General features: G+C 40.7%; 1 protein-coding gene across 2 annotated transcripts in view; it reads left to right on the top strand.

Moving 5' to 3' along the window:
• The first annotated feature begins 18667 nt into the window (after positions 1-18667).
• The window catches only part of Ryk (receptor like tyrosine kinase), an 88187-nt gene continuing 79755 nt past the window's right edge, over positions 18668-27099 (top strand). For both annotated transcript variants that reach the window (XM_078043342.1, XM_078043341.1), the window contains exon 1: positions 18668-19087. In XM_078043342.1, coding sequence (XP_077899468.1) covers positions 18862-19087 — 226 coding nt within the window. In that variant the 5' untranslated portion in view covers positions 18668-18861. The remainder of the gene's footprint in view (positions 19088-27099) is intronic.

The raw sequence follows: 27099 nt of genomic DNA, 5'->3' as shown, positions 1-27099 counted from the left end.
TTTTGATGGGCTCCCTTCATGCCGGCGAAAAAACTAAAGATGTTATAGCTCATTGCTTACAAAATTTTGCCACTGTGGGCATTCCAAAACAGTTAAAAACAGATAATGCCCCTGGTTATACGTCTACTTCTTTTAAACAATTTTGCTCATCATTTGGCATTACTCATATAACAGGAATCCCATACAATCCACAGGGTCAAGGCATAGTTGAAAGAGCTCATCAAACTATTAAAATGTACTTATTAAAGCAAAAAGATGGAATTGGGAAGGGGTATATATTCCCCAAAGATAAACTTAAAATAACGCTTTTTACTCTAAACTTTTTAAATTTGGATTCATCAGGACTTAGTGCTGCAGAAAGGCATATGTGTCCAAAAAATGTACATAAGCCCAAGGTACTTTGGAAAGATATTCTAACAGGACAATGGAAAGGTCCTGACCCAGTAATTGTCTGGAATCGGGGGTCTGTTTGTGTGTTTCCACAGGAAGAACAGCAGCCGATTTGGATTCCAGAGAGATTAACCAAGGTTCTGACCCAGAACAGCAGCCGATTTGGATTTCAGAGAGATTAACCAAGGTTCTGACCCAGTGATTGTCTGGAGTCGGGGGCCTGTTTGTGTGTTTCCACAAGGAGAACAGCAGCTGATTTGGATTCCGGAGAGATTAACTAAAATCCTGACCCAGTGATTGTCTGGAGTCGGGGGTCTGTTTTTGTGTTTCCACAGGGAGAACAGCAGCCGATTTGGATTCCAGAGAGATTAACTAAAGCGATTTCTACAGACCAAAAAGAAGATGATTTAGCTCAAATCCATAATAGCTGATATCCAAAACTCCAATTTGGCTATCCTTACATCTGCGACAGAACCAGGATGCTTTTTTCAATATCTATTTTATTATTGCCCTTTCCCATATCATGAAGTTCTATTTTATTTTTTTGAGCTCATACAGACCTAGGTTAATGTTTTGCTGATCAGTTCTATTTTTTTTTTTTTTTTTGACTATAGAGTTTTTAAACATTGCAATAGAGATTTTACCTGTAAAAAGTTATAAGGCCTTTACTATTATGTTATGTGTTGTATGTATTATATTATGTGTGCACACTTGTGTTTTGTGTTATATGTTTGAATGTACGTATGTCCAATGTACGTATTTCCATATATCATATATGATGAGCGCTCATGAAAAGATGGATCCAAATATTTTTTTTTATTCACGTGATTTAAATGGTTTAATTTAAATTGGGTAAATAACTGTTAAGAATTGTTTTAATATGTAAACAAAAAAGGAGGTTAACAGATCTGTTTGTTTACTCTCACCTTTCATTTTCATTATATTTAATAATTCTCTTCACTATAATGTAAATTGTTAAGAAAATTGTTTTCTTTTAGTGCCTTCTGAAATGTTACCTAATTTTTTCTTTAGCCATTATTGCCAGAATTTCTATCTTCATCCCAGTGCCGATGAAGACAATATAAATTGTTAAGAAAATTGTTTTCTTTTAGTGTCTTCTGGAATGTTACCTAATTTTTTCTTTAGCCATTATTGCCAGAATTTCTATCTTCAGATGAAGATAATATAAATTGTTAAGAAAATTGTTTTCTTTTAGTGTCTTCTGGAATGTTACCTAATTTTTTCTTTAGCCATTATTGCCAGAATTTCTATCTTCAGATGAAGATAATATAAATTGTTAAGAAAATTGTTTTCTTTTAGTGTCTTCTGGAATGTTACCTAATTTTTTCTTTAGTCATTATTGCCAGAATTCCTATCTTCATCCCTGTGCCGGTGAAGATAAAGATAAAACTAATCTACAGTTTCTGCAATAGCCATCACTGAACTGCTTACAGAACTTGCACTGAACTGCTTACAGAACTATGTGTCACTTGTATGCATTGTGAACTATCTGTTGGTGCAACGACTTGTGGTAGTGTTGGGGTATTTTTGCTGATGATATCATCGGTGGTACAATTTTCCCAAAAGGAGCCGTCAATTGACTTGGTATATCTTCCTCCCTTCTGCTTGTCATGATCATTCAGCTAAAATTTGGGGGTCAACAGAGGTGAGGCAAAGAACCTCACCCCCCCCCCACTGAGACCTCTCCACAGGTGTGGCTGTATACTGGACCGGTAGTCAATGACGGGTAAGATCCAATTACAATGGTACCAACCTAAGACAGGAGGCTGACGCCCTGAGGTCAGCTCATCCGAAGACGGGTAAGGACCATATGTATTGGACAACCTAAGGCAGGCACGGTCCCTAAGCCACATGCTTGTTATTTAAACAGAGAGGGGGAGATGTTGAGAGCCACAGCCAAAGGGGCCCCAGCAAACTTCCAGCTGCCAGCAAGCTTCAGACTGCCCCAGCAACATCTAGCTGATTGGCTCCTCTGCGGTGATGTTCATTGGGCTGTTTCCCTGCCCTTCAGACTGCCAGCTGATGATTGGCTCACAGCGGCCCCATTGGCTCCTCCACGGAGCTGCTCATTGGGTGACTTCTTTGGCTCTGCCCACGCAACCCAGCCAATCAGCCTCAGGAGCAGGAGGATTGTGGGAGGTGGAGAGGCTGGTGTGGGGGAGAGAGGCTTGTGGAAGCCGGTGGTGGCAGTTGGGCTCTGAGGGTTTTTCCCTGGAGCTGTTTTGTTTGGCGTTTGTAGTTCTAAAAATAAAGTTAGTTTCTTTTTGACAAGTGGCTCCTGATTTGTGCCAAGCCAGACTTCGGCAATTGCCCCTGCGTGATTCTGTGATGGAGGAAAGGGTCTGTGTTCTGTCCAGATTTGCTAGGAGCACAGAACTGAGAGCAGATGGGAGAGTGCCCCTGTGACTCTGGGAATTCTAGGGACTGCAGACCCTGGGAACATAAGGGTATGGAAGGGATGAGCCTGGTGTAAGCAAAGTGAAGTTTCAAATAGATTCCACTTCAGTTTCAGAGTGTTCCTAGCTCCCTTCTGCAGGACAATATATCACAGCTCTATTCCCTAAGGGTCAGGTGGATGGGGTGCATGCACAATCTCATGTCACCCTCTCCTAAAGCCTGCTGCAGAATTGTCATCATGAACTCCATTTGTAACTTAGGACCTATGATGTGCCTGGGGAGGGTCAGAGTGTTGGAGTCTGAACCCAGGTCTGTCTGTTGGTAAAGGACCTCATGGCTATTCAGTGTTGCCTCCTTGAATAAATTCTCAGTTCCTCTCAGTAGCCCCTGTTTTTTTTTTTTTTTTTTTTAATTTTAGTCAACTAAGAAGCCAGATCCTTGGGCTGGGGATGTGGCTCAAGTGGTAGCGTGCTCGCCTGGCATGCGTGTGGCCCGGGTTCAATCCTCAGCACCACATACAAAGATGTTGTGTCCGCCGAAAACTGAAAAATACTAAAAAAAATCTCTCTCTCTCTCTCTCTCTCTCTCTCTCTCTCTCTCTCTCTCTCTCTCTCTCTCCACTCTCTCTCTCTCTATCTATCTCTCTTAAAAAAAAAAGAAGAAGAAGTCAGATCCATTCACAGTTCTGAATAAAAAATTCAGGTCTATCCATTCTTTTTATACTGGAAGAGGTGGTTTCAAAGGAGCCATATGGACTTGGATGAAGTTCATCCCAAGCCTAGTGCTCTTTCCACGGACCAGCTTCACAGATGGGCTCTGCAGAACTGGGGGTGCCAACAGGTGTGCCATGAGAAAAGCGTCCTGCAGCAAAATAAGCAGGGAAATTACTGAGTGAAACAGGTTAAAAGAACCTGGCACAGACTTCTTTATATTAACGTACATTTGATTCTCCCAAAGCAGGCATTATATGCTGTTTCCCAACCTCAATGGACAAAGGGTTTGGTGGAACAATGATTAACTTCTATATAAAGGTAGTAGATTATGGAACAGAGCTTGAGAACTCTGGAAAACACACAGAGAGAGAGAAAGAAAGAAAAGAAAAAAGAAAAAAAACATATTCTTTGAGGAAATGCAGGCATAACATTAAGCAGGGGTTCTAGGTAATACAAATGCACCTTTCATAAAGAGGATATTTTCTGCAGAAAGTATGGAGAATCCCCAGAGTCCTCACATATCTTCTAAAAGAATTGCATGTATACAGATGCTGAAGAGAAGGAATATTCTGAGAAATGGAAGTAACTGCACAGGAAAGGCTTGTGGGGAAAGAATAGAATCTAACGGAGGGAATCTAAGAATGAGGCCAAATCTAAGAGAACACATGCTCCTAGCAGGTAGGGACCTGCTAGGATACTCCAAGTGCAAGGATGATATATACCTTCACTTTTTTCTCCATCAAATAAAATCTAGATTTGAGGGTCACTCACTGTGGTCAGTAAGAGGTCTTATAACAGCTCTTTTCTGTGACTCTCTCCCCTTCTCTCAAGTTATACTGGAATCCCAGGTTTGTTTAGTCCAGAACAGTTGAAGGAGATGAATCTCTTGTCTTGGTAGGTCACCAAGAGAGTCACCAGTGTAATTGACACTGTGCAGATTTGGGTTCCAGCCTGGATCAGCAATAGGAAGGACCCTGAAATGATTCTCTGAGGGCTTCATCACAGACAGGGCTCAGCTATAGGGGCCCCTGTGACAACTAGGAGCCCTGCTCAGTGTCCACAGACTTCCGGATTCCTCACTGTATCTGAGATATTCTTCTGTGTGTGGCAGAGGGCATGGGGTGGCGGGTGTTACTGGGGATTTAACTCAGGGTCACTACTGTTAGGGAACAGACAAATGAGGATGGTGGGGACACAGGTTAAGAGAATAATTCTGTAAAATGGGGCCACAGTATTAACCCCCTCATGCTTTCTTTTGCAAGAAGCAATTTACCTGCAGCCCTGCTTGGCGTCTGTGGATAGGATGTGTCACATTCCTCAGCAAACTACTTGTTAACTGCAGGAGAAATGCAGGCCCAAAATAATGTCGATAAGAGGGACCCAAGTTACTCTGAAGGAGGAGGTTTTGTGATCAGATCCTGAAACTCTAGGAGATAAGGATGGTTCCTCTTAATCATAAAATCTATAAGAATGTATGGTTAAGAATCCAATTAGGTACATCAGTGACAAACCCACTGAAAGAGAAACTATGAAAACCACCCCATTTACAGTAGCCTCAAAATAAAACAAAAAACAAAAAACTTGGGAACCAACTTAACAAAAGAAGTAAAGACTGCTACGAAAATTACAGAATGCTAAAGAAAGAAATTAAAGAAGACCTTAGAAGATGGAAAGATCTCCCTTGTTCTTGGATAGGCAGAATTAATATTGTCAAAATGACCAAAAGCACTAATCAGGTTTAATATAATTCCAATCAAAATACCAATGACATTCCTCACAGAAATAGAAAAAGCAGTCATGGAAATTCATCTGGAAATATAAGAGACCCAGAATAGCTAAAGCAATCCTTAGCAAGAAGAGTGAAGCAGGTGGCATCACTATACCAGACCTTAAACTATACTAAAGAGCAATAGTTAACAAAAACAGCATGGTTTTTGTTACTATTAGACCAAAATAGACCTGTAGATCAATGGTACAGAATAGAGGACACAGAGACAAACCTACATAAATACAGTTACCTTATAGTAGACAAAGGTGATAAAAACATATATTGGAGAAAGGATAGCCTCTTCAACAAATGGTGCTGGGAAAACTGGAAATCCATATGCAACAAAATAAGATTAAGCCCCTATCTTTCACCATGCATGAAATTCAACTCAAAGTGGATCAAGGACATAGGAATTAAACCAGAGACTCTGCATCTAATAGAAGAAAAAGTAGGTCCAAATCTTCCTCATGTCAGATTAGGCCCTGAATTCCTTAATAAAACTCCTATAGTGCAAGAAATAAAATCAAGAATCAATAAATGGGATGGATTCAAACTAAAACAAACAAACAAACAAACAAAAAACTTGGGAACCAACTTGGCCTCTGTGGATAGGATGTTTTTCAGCAAAAGAAATAATCAGTGAGGTGAATAGAGAGCCCACAGAATGGGAGAAAATTTTTACTACAGGCACATTTTACTACAGATAGAGCATTATTCCAGAAAGAACTAAAAAATTTTAACATCAAGAAAACAAAATAAATGGGCCAAGGCACTTCTCAGAAAATGCTACGCAATCAATCAACAAATATAAGAAAAAATGTTCAACATCTCTAGCAATTAGAGAAATGCAAATCAAAACTACTCTAAGATTTCAGCTCAGTTAGAATGGTAGCTATTAATAATGCATACAACAGGGCTGGGGATGTGGCTCAGTAGTAGAATGCTTGCCTCATATATGTGAGGCATTGGGTTTGATTCTCGGCATTGCATTTAAATAAGTGAAAAAAACAAAGGTCCATCAACAACTAAAAAAAAAAATTTTTAAAAGAATACAAATAACAATAAGTGTTGGTGAGAATGTGGGTGGGGAAAGGCACATTCATACATTGCTGGTGGGACTGCAAATTGGTGCAACCAATATGGAAAGCAGTATGGAGATTCCTTAGAAAACTAGGAATGGAACCACCATTTGACCCAGTTATTCCACTCCTCGGTTTTTACCCAAAGGACTTAAAAACAACATACTACAGGAACACAGCCATATCGATGTTTATAGCAGCACAATTCACAATAGCTAAATTGTGGAACCAACCTAGATGCCCTTCAGTAGATGAATGGATAACGAAACTGTGGTATATATACACAATGGAATATTACTCAGCATTAAAAGAGAATAAAATCATGGCATTTGCAGGAAAATGGATGGAGTTGGAGGATATTATGCTAAGTGAGTTCAGCCAATCCCCAAAAACCAAATGCCGAATGTTTTCTCTGCTATAAGGATGCTGATTCAAATGTGGATGGGTGGGGAGCATAGGAGAAATGGAGGAACTTTAGATAGGGTCAAGGGGAGGGAGAAGAAGGGAGAGATACTGTCGTAGGAAAGACAGTGTAATGAGATGGACATCTGCCAGGGTTTTTGGCCCCCATCCCTTTCCCTCCTGACCTGCGGGAGAGATTGGGAAAGCACGCCCCCACCTGGACGAGGACAATCAGACGTCAGGGAGACCAGTCGAAGCGGGAGCTCGTTTATTGAGAAAACACACACAGCTAACATAATGTACAGGAGCCAATCAGGATAAAGGTCAGCAAGGTGGAGAGAGTTCACATGTACACCCATATTGGGAGACAGGAGCCCTCTGTGAGGGCAGAAAGGTTCTGAGCCTATCCTAGAGGTGGTCCGATTTTTCGTCACAACCCCTGGCAATGCCTTCTAGCTAATCCCCAGGCGCTATCTTAGCCACATGTGGCCCCAAACTGGGAAGCAGGTAGCAGCCAGCAAGTTAGGTTTCCTCTTTTTTGATGCAATATGCCCCACGTGTTACATGATGCCCTACAGACATCATTACCCCAAGTGCATGTATGAAGACATGAATGGTGTGACTCTAATTTGTGTACAACCAGAGACTTGAAAAATTGTGCTCTATAATGTACTATGAATTGAAATGCATTCTGCTGTCATATAACAAATTAAAATAAATAAATTACTTAAAAAAAAGAAATTCAGCAACAAAGAAAAACAAAAGAGTCCAATTAGAAATGATCAGACTGGGCCAAGGTGACCTAGAGTTGCCATAGCAGTGGGGACTTGAAAGTCTGATGTCACCCTGCTGTCAGTCAAAAATCAAGAGGTGGAACTGGGTGGGACTCTCTAGAAACTTCTCTAGGATCCCCGATAAAAGTGGAGTGCAGGGGAGGCACATTGTCCCTCTCCTCTCTGAGAGGACCTACTCTCTCCCATGATAGTGTCCCCTTTCCCTTTTCCTATCCCTTCAACAAACTCATTCCTGTTACTCTGAGCGTCATGTCTGAAATCTTTCTGACTTGGTTACAGGAATTAAGATTCTAAGAGGAGGTCTTCGCGCTGCCTCAGTTTCTTGGAAGGCCCCAGCTCTGAAACACTAACAATGAGCTACATTCCTAACTCATTAAAAAAATATTTTTTTAATTGTAGATGGGCCCAAATCCTTTATTTTGTTTATTTATTTTTATGTGGTGCTGAGGATTGAACCCAGCGCCTCACATATGGTAGGCAAGTGCTCTACCACTGAGCCATGTCTCCAGCCCCTCCCCAGTCCATTTTTAAATATTATTTTGAGGCTGGCCTCAAATTTGCATTCTTCCTGCCTCAGCCTCACAAGTTGCTAGGATTACAGACATGCCTCAACATGCCTAGTTAGACACTCCTCTTCCTAAAGTCGGTAGATTTTCTTGGTGGCTGGTTCAACCCCCTCCTTCTGTGGAAGCCTTACCTGTCCTCACACCCTCTCTCAATTAATCCAATTTAGCTTCTTTAACTGAGTTCCTGACAGGGAAGGCCTATAAATGCTCTCCTGGGGTCCAGAGGAGCCAATTTGACCTCAAGTGTTCAAGAATAGAAATAGCCCAAGATCCTCTTGAATGGGGAGAAAAAAAAAATGCCTCTTTTTTTTTTTTTTTTTGGTGGTGGTGTGGGAGGGTGGGCTGGTGACTGCATAATAGGCACCCCAAACAACACCTTTAAAAAGAATATATTTTGCAAAAATGTGTGCATCACAAATATACAAGGGGGCTGCTATGTTTGCTATAATTATATTGGCAGTAAAAGAGAGGACAAGGTTAGACACAACTTTAGTAAAATCATTGTTCTGAAACAACCCAGCTCCAATGTGTGAGAACCAGCCCCAAGGTGCCATGACACCAAAAAAAGAGGCAGACAGATGCAGGATTGTACAGAGTAGAATTTATTAGGGAATTCCTGACAGAAACTTGGTCCTGGGCAGCCTTAAGACCAAGTATACCCTCCCCTTTTGGGTTAGAAGGAGAGGTATATGAATTGGTTAGGACAAAATGTCTTCACAGAAGCCGGAATGTACCTGGTTTATCTTAAGCTAACATCAAAAAGTCAGGCACATTCCTAGAGCCAGGGCCTGGCTGTAAAGCTCCACATACCACTCTAATGGTTTTGTCTATTTATAGTTTACTGGGAAACTGTGCAGGAAAAACTGAACAGGGTGACTCTGGGGGCAATCATAGATGGGACTACTTAAAATGGCTGCAGTCACATCAAGCTGAATTAATATAATGAGGAAGCCAGCAAAAGGAAATTTGCTTCACTGGGGTCCTAATTCCCAAGAAGCATCCTTCCACTTAGACCTGGGAAAACCATGGAGTGATTCTGACAAGCGTGAAAAGGATACTCTTATCTCCACTGTAGCTCAGCTGCCTGGGAAGTGTCATGGAGCTGAGTAGAAGAGTCAAGATGTTACTAATGTGCTTCACATCAACAATGAATCCTACAAGTAACCATGGGCAGTTACAGGGTGCATGCTCTAATCATTTCCTCCTCATTAGCAGAAACAGATTAATATAATATCACCGGGATAAATTTGAACATAGTTCTTAGCAACAGATCTAGTAAGAACACATCTAGATAAAGAACATTTGGTCAGCACAATAGAAAGATTAATGGGTTGATGTGATAATGTATGTGGCAGAGAACATTGCTCTCAACTTTTGTAGAACACATTCTTTTCACATGAAATCTGCATGAGCATTGGATCACATGCTAGATAATTAATTTAGCTTCAACAGATTTCTAAAGGTTGATATCTGCTTCAGAGGAACTATTTACAGAGCTTTCAGAATTTGACCTAGAGACAGAACTGCCATGTGTCAGAGTTGTTAATGGTTCAGTCATTTTAGCTGAATAATTTCTAGGAAAGTATGCTTACCTTTTCTTAAATTGACAGTGAAAATAATTATACAACTGTATGAATATACTAAAGCCCTTTGAATTGTCCACTTTAATTAGATAAAGTATGTGGTATACAAGTTTTATCTCAATAAAAATATTTCTATCTATCTATCTTTCTTTCTGTGTCTCATCTCAAGAAGCAAGAAATCTATGTGAGAATGTTTTTAAACTTTCAGAGAGGTAAGATAGATGATAATCTATGGGAAGAAAAAAAATCCATGACACCATTAAAAAGAACATTTCAGAGAATAAAACAGTTCTTGGCAATTATGAGAAGAAAAAAAACCAATTAAAGTATTATAAAATAAAGAAATTACCTAGAAAGATTAGCAGATAGATAAAGAGATGATCCCATAGCTGGAATATAGGAATTTTAGGAAAATAGAAAACAGAGGGAGGAAATCGTCCAGGATATAACTCAAGAAAATTTCCCAGTATGAATAGTTTATGTTTCCAGATCAAAAGGACTAGGGAATACTCTGTGCAACGAATGAAAATAGACACAAAAATGCACATTAAAATCTTTTAAGCTGGGTGTTGTGGCCCACACCCCTAATCTCAGCAACTGGGGAGGCTAAAGCAGGAGGATCACAAACTTGGGACCAGCTTCGGCAATTTTTTAAAAATATATTTATTTAGTTGTAAATGAACATATAGTATCTTTATTTATTTTTATATGGTGCTAAGGATTGAACCCAGTGCCTCACACATGTGAGGCAAGCACTTTACCACTGAGCTATAGCCTCAGACCCCAGCTTCAGAAATTTAATGAGGTCCTAAACAACTTAGCAAGACTCTGTTTCAAAAAATAAAAATGGCTGGGATGTAGCTCAGTGGTAAAGTTTCCAGGAAAGTGAGAAGGAAGAGAGAAAAAGAAGGATTTACACAAAAGGCTCAAAAATCATGATATGTGACTTCTCAAAAGTTACATGAAAATTTAGAAGACCATGGAGCAGTGCCTTTGAGATCAAGGGAATATAATTTCTATCACAAAATAAAAGTGTTATTGAGATATGTCCCCATTCATTTTCATTTTTTATTTTGAGACAGGGTCTTGCTGTTGCCAAGGCTGACCTCAAACTCAAAACCTTCCTACCTCAGCCTCATGAGTCACAGGGATTCCAGGCAGATGTCACCATGCCCAGTTTTTTTTTTTTTTAATAAGGCTTGTAGAATTATTTGATTCTCTCAATTACATATGTGTATGTTTTTGGTGAAAATAAAAACTAACTTTTAAAATGAAACACACATGAAATAGAAATATTTAGTGGTTTCTATTAGCGGAATTTTGCAAATGCAGGCTATTTGAGGACAATATGAGAGTGAAATGAAGAAAACTTATCAGTTGTGAAGGATCTGAAGCTTATAAACAGAGATTGCAAAAGAGAAAATGAATCAGAAATAGAGAAATAAGCTGTCATAATAAGAAAGCTGATAAAATTTGGCTAACTGCTAGTGCTGCAGAATAACTTCTTGTTTATTACCACTAAGACTACAGTAATTTGTTACAGCAGCAATAGGAAACTAATACAAGTGTCTCATCCCCTGATCAGTTTTCCCATTTCCTCAATTGTAGAAATTTCCCCATATTATAAATGAATATCCCCTTAGATTTTCCCTGGGACTCAGAGCCTGCCTTTGACAGATGAGACTTCATACATTGAATTAGTTAAGACAAAGCCATTGTAACAAAGAGACCCCGTTCTTATGTAGGTCTGGCTGGTGTAGGCTGACAAGATGATTGAGCTCATGTGGCCATGAAGGCTACATCTATGGTCTAGCTTTACCTCCCTTGAGGTCTTGTGCTCATCTTCACAGTCAAGATGAATGTTGCCATGTCTGCAGGAAGAGAGGAAGCAGAAAATGCAGACATCACTGTTGATCACACGGCAAGGTTGATAAGTTAGCAAACTGCAAGGGAGGTTGGGAAATTTGCATAAACTTTTAAGTGCAAAGAGGAAAATGGATTTGGAATACAACTTGGGTCCACCACATGCATGAACATCCACTCTTAAGATTCCTAGGTCCCCTTAGTCTAAGAAAATCTCTTCCTTTTGGTCCCAGATTACTACTCACATCTGTATCCCCATCACAGAGTACAGAGAGCACTTACTTCCATCTTTGGGGACATACTCGAAAGGTACCCTGAATATCAAAATGGTCCCCTATTGATAGACCTCTAAGTTTTCCAGTATTCTGGTAAACTGAACAATGTTGCAATAAATTATCTGTTGTATAAATGATTAGGCAAACGTATATATCTAATTTCAGACTTTAAATTGTTGTATCAAAGGATATATACCATACCATTGCCAAATTTCCCAGCAGAACATTTCCATCAATCTATATTCCCACCAGCAAAGCATGACAGTGACTGTTTCCTAAAGTGATTTTCAAAAGGATGTGTTAGTAAACTTTGGCTTTTGCCAAACTGGTGAGAAATGGTTTCTTAGGGTAGTTTTAATATACTTTACAATTTAGCAATGATCCTCAGCTCCCAAATAGGATGACCAACAGACTTCTTCAGACTTTCAGCCCAAGACCCCAAATGGAAATATTTTTCATATTTCAAATTCCAATACATTTACTTTGATTATAAATGTATCATTTTTGTAGAATTTCTTCATAACATGGTGCTGATTGAAATTTGGGTTTTTGAGCTAATAACTCAACTTTGATCTTTGTGGTTTAAAAAAAAAATTGCGTGCAAGAGATGAAGATCACCTATGATGCTGTGGTTTCTCAGAGGATCACATGACTATTTTAGTTTCAATTACTGTAGCTTATAATTGGTTAATCATTTAAAGTGCAATGCAATTGCTTAATTGTTTAAAGTGCTATGAAAAAAGTCATCCTTAAAAATGAACTACTGAACAATCTGGAACTAATATGTAGAACAACGCTGCCCAACGGAACTCTAATGAAGCCATATATGGAATTTTCTAGTTACTAAGTCAAAAAAGGGTAAAGAGAAAAAATTGAAATACATTTTAATAATATATTTTAACACGGGATATCAAAAATATTTTCACTTTGACATGCAATCAATATAAAAATATTAGTGAGATATTTTACATTCTTCAAGATCCAGTGTGTGTTTTAAAGTGATAGCACATGTCAGTTACTGCTAGTCATATTTCGAGTACTTGGTAGCTGCATGTGTCTAGCATCTGCTGTGCTAGCCAACTGAAATCTAGATGATCTCCACATGGGAGGTGTGCATGGGAGGGTGGAAATAAAAGCAGGCAGAGGGTTGTGTTTTGCTTAAAGTTCAATACAGCTACTAAGAGTGGAATATTTAATAAATACCATAAACAGTGTTTTGCACAAATGGCTCCCCATATGGAAAAAATAAAATGGTGTCATATACTATACATAAACAAAAATTCCAGATGAATTAAATAACTTTTTTTTTAGAAAAAGGGAAAAGGATGAATGCGTTAGAAAAAATGCATTACAATGAATGCATTAGAAAAAAAGCAAAACTATTAATTGGGAGATCTTTCTTCAGCGAGACACAAAAGACAGAACCCATGAAGGAATGGATGGTGAGAGTTATCAAAAATAGAAATTCAACTGGGGATATGGCTCAGTTGGTAGAGTGCTTGCCCAAGGCCCTGGGTTCAATCCCCAGGGTCACACACACACACACACACACACACACACACACACACACACAATAAATAAATAAAAATCCAAAATTTAAATATTTAACTTAAGCAAAACAATAAGCAAAGTTAAATAAGAAGGGACACAGTAAAAGAAAATGTCTACAAATCAATGAGAATACAATCAATCCAATCAAAAAACAGACAAAAGACAGATATTTCAAAATATAAACTGAATGACAATAAATATACAAGATGCTTATGCTCATCAGTAATGAGGGCAATAGAAAATAAACAATAGTAAAGTCTTTGGGGGGGCAATTTAGCAGACTCTATCAAAATTAGAACAATTAACTCCCTTTGACTCATTTCATAGAATTTGCTCTCCTAAAACAAATATCTAACTATGTCATAAAGATATTTGTGCAAGGATTACCAGAACTAGTAAAATCTGTGTTTGCATGTGGGAAGGGGGTACAGGGGATTGAATCAGGGCGCTATACCACTGAACTACATCCCTATACATTTTTACTTTTTATTTTGAGACAGGGTCTCAAAATGAAAGTTGCCCAGGCTGGCCTTGAACTTGCAATCCTTCTGCCTCAGCTTCCAGAGTATCTGGGACTACAGGTGTGCACCACCATGCTTCACTACAGCTAGTAAAATCTTTTTAAGTGTCCATTCCAACCAAAAAAGTGCCATGGAGGTGACTCTGGATGCTCTGTTATATGAAAATTCTCAAGAGCTCAACTCATTTCCAACAGTCAAAAAAGTGAATTGTGTTGACCATGATTTTTTGTAAGATTGCATTTCTTAAAACTGAATAAACCACACACACACACAGAGTTGTGTGTCTAAATGCATATATGTAAGTAAATGCTTAGAGAAAGGGCTATAAGAATATACACCAAACTGGGGTTGGAAGGAGGGTATGTGTGCAGAGGGTAATGTTCTATTTTACTCCTTGTACTTCCTTGCTGCTTGATTCTTTTACAATGCAAATTGGTTAATATATTACTTGTGGAAAGAGAAGGTTTACAGAGATAGCAGCATTCCCAGTGTTTTTTGCAAGAGGAAGGGACTGTTTTCAGAACCTAGAGCCATCCCATCCCGACTTCCCCCTCTCTGAGTGGGTGCAGCGTATTCTGAACTGGGGATTTGTCTCCAGCTCTGTGATCTCTGAGCAGGCTGGGTATCTATTCTTGTGCATGCACAGAACACCTGTCATTCCATTGTTGGGATGGCCTTGCCCCTGACCAGGCTGCACAGTGCTCCTTCCTGCTCTGTGACATCTCAAGCCCAAGGCTGGTCTTTTTTTTAGGAAAAAGGAAGTGAAATGTTCTTATGATGGCATTTTCTGGAGAAGAATAAGGTCAACCGCTATGATAAGCAAAGCCAAGAGCGGAGGCAGCATGTGGAGTATGGTCATGACTGTGGCTTTCATTTCCCTCAGGCAAAGAAACCTCAGGAGGCTCAGGTTGGGTCTTGACAGCATTTTCACATAAGGCTTATGGGAAAATGTCAAAAGTTGCCCCCCACACCTTGATAGGAGAGATTGGAGACTTCCTTTCCTTTCCTGGGGTGGATTGTTGGTGGTGTGAAGACCATTGTACGAGACTGGGTAGCCTGCAGAAACAGGAGAGAGACACTGGGCATGGGTTCCATCTGTCTTGGGAAGTTTGCAATTTTCTTTTCTTCTCTCTTTCTCTCTCTCTTTCTGTGCTGGGGATTGAGTCCAGGGACAATACCATTGAGCTACATCCCCAGCCCTTTTTATTTTTTATTTTGAGGCAAGGTCTCTCTAAACTGCTGAGGATGGAGGCTGGCCTGGAACTTGTGATCCTCCTGCCTCAGCCTCAAGAGGAACTAGGATTACAGGCATGCACCATTGTGCCCAGCAACAGTCTTAATCTTATTCAGAAGTTAACATTTGATTGTAGACGTGAAGAAGGTGAGAGACGAATCCATGTGGACATTAGAGGGAAGAACATTTGAGGCACAAGGAACAGTAGTGTACAAGCCTTGAGTAAGCACCATATGTGGCATGTTGAAAGACCAGCAAGGAAGCCACTGTGGCTGGAGCTAAGTGAGAAAAAGAGATAAGTTGGAAGGGAGGAAAGAGGAGGGTAACAACTGCCTTAACACTGCAAGAATTTTGCCTTCTGTTCTAGATAAATAGAGGAGCCATTGGCCGTCTGAAAGCTGGCAAGTGACATGATTGTGCTGATGTTTAACAAGATGCTGTGCTGAGAAAGACTGAAGGATTAAAAGAGAAAGCAGGCAGGACAAGGACCAGGCACCTGCAAATGACCAAAGGAGAGATCAGAGCTGAGCTTTTCCCAACTGAGTGGCCTGCATCAGAATCCTGGTGGGTTTGTTAAAGCAGTGGTAGCCCACAGTTGCTACCACTGTTAGTCTGGGTTGGGAGTCCACAAATTTGCATTCTAAAGTTCCTGGGTGATGATGATACTGCTGTACTGGGAACCACAATTTAAGAACCGGGCAGGGAGCAAGGTGTGGTGGTGCACGCCTGTAATCTCATAACATTGGCAGACTGAGGCAGGAGGATGGGAGTTCAAAGCCAGCCTCAGGGAAAGCGAGATGCTAAGCAACTGAGTGAGACCCTGTCTCCAAACAAAATACAAAATAGGGCTGGGGATGTAGCTGAATGAGTGCCCCAGAGTTTAACCCCAGTAACTACACCACTACCATCCCCCCCAAAACAGGCAAGGTAGTACATACCTGTAATTTCAGCTGCTGGAATTACAGGTATGTACTACCTTCAGGAGGATAGAAGCTCAGGGCCAGCTTGGGCAACTAGGCAAAACCCTGTCTCAAAATCAAAAAGGACTGGAGATGTCAATCCTTAGTACCCAAAAATACAAAACAAAAAAACACAGACCCACTAACTTTTCCTTTATAGAACCGATGCAGCATGTTATCATATGTCCTCAAGGAAGAAATTTGCTTACTCCTATGTCCCTGGGGCTAGTATGATACTGGGCATTGAATGTGTTTTGAGCTCAGATTCACAGGCCAGGCTTGGTGTTAGTGAATGAAGTTCTTGAGGATCCCTGGTTAGAACTCTTTGGAGGTAATTGGTGATGAAACTTTTACAGGAAGTGGTCATTAGAGGGAAGGGATTCATTATAATAATAACAGGTGTGGGAGCCACCCAGTGTCTGCCCAGGTGTTTTTTTTAATAGCTTCTTCAAATAAATCCTGTAAAAGCCCTTCAAGTCAGGCATTAGCACCCATGTTTTATGAATGAGAAAAACAAAGCTTGGAGACAATTTTCCCAAGTACACATGATTAATAAGTACCAGAATCTAGCCAGGCTTGACAGCTCTGTATTGTTAATATCACAGACTGCCTTAAGAAGTCACTGGGCAGAGGAAATCTAGAAGCATTAAAGAGCTTCTAGAAGAAAGAAGGTTCCATACTTGGGAGCTATTGGCCTTTCTCAAGAATGCAGGAAACATGCTACCCTTTTGAAAAATGCCTCCTGACTGAATGCAAAGCCCTATTCACACAGCAAATGCCCACTCCCAAGTCCCTCCTGGCAGAGTCCCTAATAGACAACAGTGTCCAGCTGTCTTTTGTGTGTTTTTTTTTATCATTCTCAAAGCACTTTTTTCTTTGTTTCTCTTTCTTTCGTTCTTTTCCCTTCCCCTTCCCTCCTTCCTCCCCTCTTCCTTTTTCTCTCTTTCTATGTAGAACTGAACCCAGAGGTGCTTTGCCACTGACAGCTACAACCCCAGCACTTTTTGGTTTGAGACAGGGTTCCACTAAGTAGCTGGAGCTATCCTTGAAATTGAGATCCTCCTTCTCAGCCTCTAGAGTTGCTAGGATTACAGGTTTTTGCCACCACGCTTGGTGGCACACTTTTTCTTTGGTCCTTGCCTCTTCTTAGCCTTCTTCTGTAGGAAAATGGGCATTGTACTCTGTTCTGGGAATTGAAGTTCCACAAATCAAGGCAAGTTTATCTCCAAATGGAAGCCATCCCTCTCACTAAAGACAGGGAAAGTCAATTGTCAGGACTTCCCTCTTCATCATCCTCCCTTTCCCCACCCTTCCCTAAGATTAAAAATAGCTATCTTGCAAGGCCTCACTGTGGATGGAGCAACTGCTCACTGAAACTGAGCCCCGAGGGAGAGCAGCTGCTCTCAGGAGGAAAGGCCTGAGGTCAGTGCGGGCTGACTTGCCATCAGGGACCTCAAGGAGGAGGTGACCTCCTGCAGGGCAGAGCAGGGACACTTGGGAAACTACCTGAGTGACGCCACCTGAAGCAAGTTTAACTGTCCTAGTGGGCCACTCACAAAAATGTCACGGGGGAGGGGGGCACTCAGAGGTGTATCAGTGTGTCCCCACCCCCATCCAGGTATTGGGGACTGAACCCAGGGCCTCTCAGCACTGAGCCATACCCCCCAGACTTTTATTTTCTTTTTAAAAGACAGGGTCTTGATAAATTGCCCAGACAGGCTTGGAACTTGAAATCCTCCCGCCAATTTGAATAGCTGGAATTATAGGCGAGCACATCTGTGATTCTTAACCTTTTTTTTTTTGTGTGTGTGTGTGTGTGTAAACTCCCTAGAACAAATAATGAAATACACGTACCACTTCTCTGTTGCTTAACCTAGACACACACACACACACACACACACGCACACAATGTGCACAGAAACAAGCGCACACACACTTTTGCACATTATTTAATATAATTGGGGGGTTGTCGAGACTTGTCACGCATCACAGGGCTAATTCCAGATGTAGGTTGATCACAGTAACATAGAACAAGGATAAGAAGCAAAAATTTGTAACCCATTAAAAATAAGTTGCTAAAGTTTGCTAAGATCTTTCTGTAAAGTACAAAGATGTATATAGTATAAACCCATGAGGATAGACACGGAAATGTTGAAGTTGACCTCCGACGGTGGGATAACGGGTTATTTCTATTTATCTGCATTTTCTCACTAAACAGAAACGCATGTTTCTCTTTCGCAACCAGAGCAGAGCAGCGCACGCACGCAGGCATTTCCGTGGTCCTGGGGCGCCCACTCGACTGCAGGCGTGGTCTGTCGCCTGCACTCTTGACAACGAAGGAGGCTTACAGACAGTGGACTAGCAAACTCCAGAAGCGGTGACAACGTAGGGCGGGAACCGGCTCTTCAACTTAGGGCGTCCCAAGAACTCTTTGCTCAGTAGGGGCACTTTAAACCTCTACGCCCACGGCCCGGCCGCGTCCCGCACCGAGCGGGCCGCGCGTGCGTACGCGCTCCCGGGGCGGCGGCGGCGCGCACGGATGCGCCTCGGCGAGCAGCCCCCAGCAGTGGACGATGCCGCGCGGCGGCGCGCTCCGGCAGTCTGAAGCGGTGGCTGGCTGCCACGGGCCGGCGGCGCGATGAGCTGGGCGGCCGCCCCCGGCTCGGGGCTGTGAGGGGCTCGGAGCCGGGGGTGGGCGGCGGCGCGGCGGGCGGCCGAGGCTCTTTCTCGGCGGCGGCGGCGGCCATGCACGGGGCGGCGCGGCTGGGGCTGCTGGGCCGGGGCCGCCTCCCGGGGGCCCGCGGCCTGAGGGCCCCGCCGCCGCCGCTGCTCCTGTTAGCGCTACTGCCGCTGCTGCCCGCGCCCGGTGCCGCCGCCGCCCCAGCCCCGCGGCCCCCGGCGCTGCCGTCCGTGGCCGCGGGGCCCAGCGTGAGCCTTTACCTGAGCGAGGATGAGGTGCGCCGGCTGATCGGTGAGTGGGGCCGCCCGGGCCGGGGTGGGCACGTCGCGCGGCTTCCGGTCCCCTCCCCGCCCCAGCGCTCGCCAGCCCCTGGCGGGGCCGGGGTCGCCTCGGGGTCCCGGGACCCCGGCCTCCGCCTGCCGTGCTGGCCTGGAGGTGTGGTCCCTGCCTGGCCCCCGCCCCGGGCAACCTCCCGGCCTCCCCTTCGCCCTTACTGCTCGACCGCCCTGGGGACCCCCGGCTGCAGCCAGAGACCCGGATCCAGCCCGTTCCATCCTCCTGCAGCCCTTCATTGCCCCCTGGCTCTCTGGAGTCCGGCGTCGAACATCTTTTATTCCCGGCCCAGCGAAGTTGCCTTAAAGTGTGTGTCACTCGAGGGTCCTGGAGTTTGGGATACTTGGAAGTTCGCTTTTCAGACTAAACTGGCAAACCATTGGCTCAGGTTTTGATATCCCAGTAGGCCACGCTGTTTGCTCATACTTTCTGCTAACATACTTTTACAAAATAAATAAATACATGGATAAATAAAAGGGAGGGGAAGGTGGCACGAAATATGTCAGCCTTCAAATCTTGAAACCGATAAGAATATTTTTAAAGAGTAGGTGAATCGCCAGGTAGCAGATCTTTTCGCTTCTGCAGTATCCTTTTGGTGTTAGGTTCATTGGGGTTTGGACTGATCTGCATTTCCAGGCCACTCGCCTGCTGTGAATACTTTGAAGGGAAAGGAGAACTTGGCTTTGTGTCGATTGGTGATTTTATTTACCTACTTAGCTTTGTTGTTTGGGGAATTACTGTGGAAGAAACTGATGCTGTTCTCCAGTTGGGACTTTGTAGATTCTAGATATACCCCTTAGAGGAAGATCTGGCCCCCAATGGAGTATGATAGTTGCAGATACCTAGACTTAGCTTTCTTTTGTGTGTTGTGGCAATCCCTTCATTTTTGTCTCTGGGTGTGGTGCTTCTGAGTATTTGAGGGGAAAGTTTTAAGTATCCATTATCCGTCAGTTTTATTTTAGTGTTCTTTTTTTTTTTTTTTTTTTTAAGGTTAGAGTACTTTCTTGAGGTCTGCTGAGATAAACTCAGAACTGAAATGAGGTTGCTTTTAGCAGATGGTTTAGACATTGTTACACGTATGGGTTTGTAGCCTTTAATCAAATAATAATTTTGTTCGGTACTTAATCCTCATTTTAGTCCACCTGAACTAGCTAAATTTAGTCTAAATGAACTAAAACTGCAAATTGAGTTAGTCCTGGAACATGAGAGTAAGGGTGAGGAAAAATAATGAATGCTTGTAAGTCAACTCATATCATATTAATTAAAAATATTAATGTTATGCATGCTTTTGTAAAGCTTTTTTTTTAAAAATAAAATATATAATTTGTGACTTACTTTACATGTGTTTCTTCTCCCCTCCCAACCAAGGATAGAGGTAGGGGACAGAAAACTAGAGGCTGACATTGATTGAGTGTTTATATGTATCTGCCTCTAGATACTTTATTTTAGGAATTTAAATAACTTGCTCAAGGGGCTGGGGATGTGGCTCAAGTGGTAGTGCGCTCGCCTGGCATGCATGCGGCCCAGGTTCGATCCTCAGCACCACATACAAACAAAAGATGTTGTGTCCGCCAAATACTAAAAAAAAAAAAAATAAATATTAAAATTCTCTCACTCTTTCTTTAAAAATAAATAAATAAATAAATAAATAACTTGCTCAAGGTAACACTGTTTGTTTTTTTATGTGTGTGTAAAAAACTTAGGTGCAGACGAAGTTTTATTGAATGAAATGAAGATATACTTATGGTGGAATGGTGGAAAATAAATAATTGCTAATTAGTATTTGAAATAATATAAATTTTTAAACCCAATTTTTTATATTTGTAGCAGAGGAAGCTCCTGATTGATGAGTATCCAGTAGCAATATTTTCTCTAGTGTAAATTGAACTGATCTGTTACAGTGTTTCTAGACTCTTCATCTTGCCAGATTCAGGTCTCTACTTTCTGTCCCCATCTCCTTCATACAGTCTACCTTAAAATAATTTCTTGGCTCCTCTTTGACAGAGAAGAGCAAGTGAGATGTATATCTGATCTCCTGAGTTCTCAGAATACGTTTTTCCAGGGAAGCGGTTATAATATTTTTGTGCCATATTTTTGAATTGTTATGAGTTAAATGTCTTCTAAATACTGGTATGCAAACTACCCATGATTTTACAGTATTTCTAAGGAAATGAGTTTAGGATTCCAAATAAGAAACTTACAAATTAGGTTGATAGTGACAGTTACCAATTTGTAATTGAACTAATTGTGCTTGGTATGAGAATAAGTTGTTTTAATCCAATTATTATGTGTACATAGGTTTCTAAAAAATCGAATTGAGGCTTAAAACAAAAAGAATAATAATCTCTTGCCTTTGGCTTTTTTATCCTCCAGGCCCTACTTTCCAGTGGTTGCTGCCATCTTAGCTAGTTTTTGTTTATTTTTCCCTTGTTTTTTACTTTCATATTTCTAAATCAGTGTATAGAGTAAGCATTTGACTTCCTAATATCATAACTGATTTCTTATACTCTTTTTCCCCTAAACTCTTCAGTGTAATTTTTTTGTAAAACCAGCAGTTAGTATATATGATTATGTACATATATATGTTGCTTACTTCTGAGTTAAATAGGGACTTATGATTCAGTTTTTCTGCATGTTGTTTTTACCTAGAGCAAGTTGTGTTTTAAACTTTCTGATTAGTGTTGTACATCTATGCATGAATTCCCTCAAGTACTCCAAGAAACATGCTAAATACCTTTTGATCTCCCCTGCCCTCCTCCTAGGTAGGCACATCTAGTCATCTGTTAGTTCCACTGGATTTTATCTTATAGACTTCTTGGTCTGGAGCCTTCCATCCTCTTGCCTCAGTCTGGACAGAGGACTTCCTGTCCCTTCTCTCCTGTCTTGAACCTCCTGTCTTCCTTTTTCTTGGTTTGCTTTTTTTTTTTTTTTTTTGCTAATATGTATTGTATTCTCAGTAGCATCCTAAGAAAGGGTACATGGGAGATAAATTATTTGAGGCCTTGAATGTCTGAAGGCGTTCATCTTATCCTCAGTTTTTAAATGATTTGGCCGAATTTAAAATATTAGGTTGAAAATAAATTTTCTTTACAATTTTATTCATATTTTCACTCTGTTTGCTGTCTTAAGTGTTTCACATAAAAAGTCTAAAGCCAGCCTTTTTTTTCCCTCCCTGTGGTTTTTCAAAGTTCATGGTCTTTCTGGCTGGCATTCTAAAGTTTTGAAGCTTGCGTGTGGTTTGTGTGTTTCTTTTGTCTTTGTGGGTCTTTTAAATCTGGATTCATATTCTTCAGTTTTCAGAAATACCTGTTCCTTGTTTTATAATCTACCTTTATCTGTTTTTCTTTTAGAGACTTCTTTTAGTTTGGTTATTGAATCCCCTAAAATCAAGCTTCCTTTCTGCCTATAATTTATTTCTTTATAAGGAAAGGAGTGTACAGGGGAGGATTTCTCAATTTTATAAGTTTTCATTTTTAAAATGTTAATGATTGTATTTTCAAATTTAAGGCTTTTTGTTCTTTATTGCCATTTTGTTGCATCTTATTTTATAGGTGTATCACTTTTCTTTATATCTGAGGTGTGTATGTATTGTTTTCCTTTTTTATCTTTATGCTTAATATACTTTTAACATTTCTTTGCTTTCTCCACTGTGCCTGATCATTTTAGGGTATTTTTCTTTATTTGTGTAGATCACAAATACCTGGTGATTCTTGACTGTATGTAATGAAGAATAAGATGTTGAGAAGTTGATTGGGGAAGAGAGCACATCTGTGCTGGTGATATGACGACTTCCTTTGGCGTGTGAATAGACTTTTTATTGGGAATCTGCCTCAGTATCAGTACCTTTATCTTCTTTGGCATTAGTCAATTTCTCCAGAGAATAAATTGCCAGACTCCTGTATCTGATGTGCTTAGTGATACACTGGCTACCAGGGTTTCAGTTGGGTGTCACCCTTCAGACTGTAAACTTTTACTTTTGGTTATAGTTTTCCTGCCTCTCTGATTCAGCTTTCTCAGAAAACACTTCAGGTGTCCTGCTGAACCTGTGCATCCAACTTTTTTGAGTCCTTGCTGTGGCTTCTATCTTGTCAGGGTTAAGCTTCAGGTCATTCTTTGGTACTTATTCCCTTGGTGTCTCCATGGCTGAGTTCCTTCTCAGGGGACCAGGGGTAGTGACCACTCCTCTGTCTAACTACTTTCCATCTTGCAAAGTTTGTTGAAATGTGTGCTCAGTTGTCTCTCCTGTTTGTCCTTGTGGTTTGATGTCATTGTGATTCCTTTACCATCATTTCAGAAGAGTTTTGGAAGGAAACAGGGTTAAAAGCTGTGGTCATTCTGCAATGTGTAAAATGGCAGTTAAGCTTGGACTTTTTTTTTTTTTTTTTTAAGAGAGAGTGAGAGAGGAGAGAGAGAGAGGGAGAATTTTTAATATTTATTTTTCAGTTCTCGGCGGACACAACATCTTTGTTGGTATGTGGTGCTGAGGATCGAACCCGGGTCGCACGCATACCAGGCGAGCGCGCTACCGCTTGAGCCACATCCCCAGCCCCAAGCTTGGACTTTATTGATGAGAATGTGCAGCATTGTATTAAAAGTAGCAATGGTGTTTGCAGTAGTAGTTGACAGTGCTATTGATGTGTGGTAGTGTTTTGCCTATGTCAGACATAAAACTAATCCTTGTGTTAGGTATACACTATTATTCCTATTTTCTAGATGAATGTCTGAGTTTGTTTGTGCTATTGTAACAGAATATCATAGAGTAAGAGGCTTTTAAACAATAGAATGTTGTGTCGTGTCCCCTACCCCCCACCCGTTTTGGAGGCAGCAAAGTCCAAGATCTAAGCCCTGGTAGATAAGGTGACTGCTGAGGGCCTACCTTCTTGTTCATAGATAGCCCTTCTTGCTGTGTTCCTGACATAGTGAAAGGGTCAAATGAGCCCCATGGGGCCTTTTTATAAGGGTACTCATCCTATTCATGAGGATTCTGCCCTTAGGACCTAATCATTTGCTCATACTATCACTTGGGGGATTTTAGCATATGAATTTGGAGATCATAGCAATGAGGAAACAGACTTCGAGTGGGTATGTAACTAGCCTGATTCTTTGGTAGTAGGCCATGCAGTACTGATGGAATTTCACCTATTTTGAAGACTTCTAGAACTTCAGGAACTTTTTTTTTTTTTTTTTTAAATCTCTTAGTGACTTTCCTGTGTCCCTAGGCCCTGCTTCATTGCTGTTATTTACTGTTCTTAACAGATTGCAAACTAGGTTTCCACTTAGCCATTTAATGATTCAGGGTCTTTTGGATAGTGGGTAGAGATCCAGACTTTGATTCAATCTTGCCTGAGACTGAAATCCATACTGCCTCCTCGTCAGATCTGTAGGAACTATAGTTAACCAAAGACTCAAGGAGTTGGATCTGAAAGCTGCCACATGTGCTTGTTTGTGGTCTTGATAATTATCTCTGTCTTCCCATGTTCTCTATCTAATTGATAATTTTGATACTGAGTTTCACCCTAGCTGGGGCAATGCCAGAGATTTGGGAATAAAATGCTGGTGGGTGGGAGGTGTTACCTAAATTGGTCGTTGCAACCCGGGTGGTGGTAATAGGGGATTTGTGGTTGATTGGGGTCAGGGAGACTTCTGAGAATAGATTCCTCACCAGATAGAAATTCACTTTGAGTGACTTGCATCTTCTTTTAAAAATAAGTATACCTTCTATAAAAGTGAAGTTTGTTCACATCTATTTAAAATCAGCTCATATATCATTGCTCCCCATAACAGTACAGAAAAAAATATTTGAAGTCAGATCATGTATCATTTGTGGTAGAAAATTGTGATAAAATAATTGGTTTTCTTTTTGAGAATTTTGTAGGGGGTACCAATTGTTATATCTACATCTTTACACGGTGTTAAGAATTATATTGCTGATTGATAGAAATTTTAAGTATTTTTGCAGGAATGATAACTTTTGAGAGAGGCAATGGAGGGAAGGTGTCGCTGAAAAGGAAACATTGATCCTCATCTTGAAGGAGATGGAGAGGCAGAAGAGAGGAGCATTTCATGCCAGGTAGAGAAAATGGCATGAACAAGGGCATAGAAGTAGGAAGCAGATTTGTGAAGTCCAAGGAGTGAGATAAGAAAAATTTGCAAAGCCTGGGAGTGGCAGAATATAAAGCCACAAGTAAAAAGATAAAGATAGGTTGAGGTTGAGGTTGAATTAGGAATTTGAATTTTATCTAATAGGGAATGAGAAGCTGTTGAAGAATTTAGAAAAGGAAAGTGCATTGGCAGTATTGAGTTATGGAATTGACAACTTTGGTCCAAGTGATATGGTGCCTTCGAGACCGAAAAGCTGGATGGGGAAATAGGATAGTCAGCCTTGAGATGGTAAATGGGATTAATTGGGGCAGTCAGAGCTAAAGACAAGGGAAGGGTCACAGAAGAATCCAGATTTCAGATTTAAGCACCTGAACTAAAGGACCCTTTCCTCTTGGGAGAAATGGTCAAGAGAAAGAAAAATGAGATGCGCCATGTGTTCCTGTCCTCCCAGCACTTCTGTTTCTTCTGATATCAGGCCAAGTATTTGGTGAAGGAGAGTGTTCTCTCTGCTGGTGTACTGGCATAATCTGACATAGAACACAGATCCTAGGATGGGATAGGGGCATGTTGGTGGAAGTAGACTAGCACCCAGGAGCAAACCCTTAACCCTGGGCATTTTGGGTAGGACTGTTGGTATTGACGCAGTATTAATTTGAGTCCATGTGTTCTTCATTGGGAGAGTAGGGATGAGACATTGTGCAATTGTGGGTTTGAGGTTTTTTGATTTTTTTTTTCTTTTTACACATGTGGGGGAGAATTCTATCCAATTGTGAATTATGGCTAAACCTGTCCCTTGTGAGTCACATCCTGAGTTGACAAATGAGTCAGTTTTGAAGGTCCTGCCTAAAATGCTGTCTGGGTTTAAAGGATCACTGTAGGAACAAATGAAATGTGTGTATTTATTCCAGCACTCCAAATTGAGAAGTTTCATGGCATTACTTTTAGGGATTTGATGCAGTTACGCCAGTGTTATGAAAAATCTTTTTGAAGATATTTCCTAAAACAAATAAAAACTTGTACATTAAACAGAACTGGTAGTTACTCTGAAATTATATTAAAAGGATACTTTTTTGTGTTATTCATGTTAATGTAAATCAAGTGTAATATTTTCAAATCAAAATGTTACTAACCAGCTTTCATTTGTGTAGGATTGCTTAAAATGTTATGTACCCAAACAAATGTATATTGCTGAATTACATAATAAACGCTTACTGAATTGTTAATTTGGTGTTCCCTCCAATGATACTGCTGAATGAATTTCATAGGTGCTATTCTCATTCTTTTTTTTAATTTTTAAATTTTTTATTCTGATCCGTGATATATGACAGAAATGCATTACAATTCATATTACACATATAGAGCACAATTTTTCATATCTCTGGTTGTACACAAAGTATATTTCACACCATTCGTGTCTTCATACATGTACTTTGGATAATGATGTCCATCTTATTCCACTATTATTTCTACCCCCATGCCCCCTCCCTTACTCTTCCATCCCTTTACCCTATCTAGAATTCATCTATTCCTCCCATGGTCTCCCTCCCTACCCCACTATGAAATAGCCTGATGCTGGTTGTTTTTAATGAATCATAGTAATAGCCATTATTTATCATGTGGTTAGTATGTGCCCAACACTTTAAAAACACTTCATGAAATAGATTTCTTTTTATGGTCATGTTTGTTGAGATATACTTTATATATGGTAAAATTTGCCCTATTTAGTTTTATAGTTATATGAATCTTGACAACACATATATAAAAAATGACTCTCTATATAGATATAGATATATAGTACTACAGTCAAGATACAGAACATGTTACCTTGATCTCCTTTACTTCTTTTTTTTTAAACAAATAAGAGAAAT

This window comes from Ictidomys tridecemlineatus, chromosome 3 (assembly GCF_052094955.1).
Source record: "Ictidomys tridecemlineatus isolate mIctTri1 chromosome 3, mIctTri1.hap1, whole genome shotgun sequence".
In the NCBI taxonomy this organism is placed as follows: Eukaryota; Metazoa; Chordata; class Mammalia; order Rodentia; family Sciuridae; genus Ictidomys; species Ictidomys tridecemlineatus.
The sequence above is the reverse complement of the archived record's forward strand: the minus strand, read 5'-3'. Positions and strand labels throughout refer to the sequence as shown.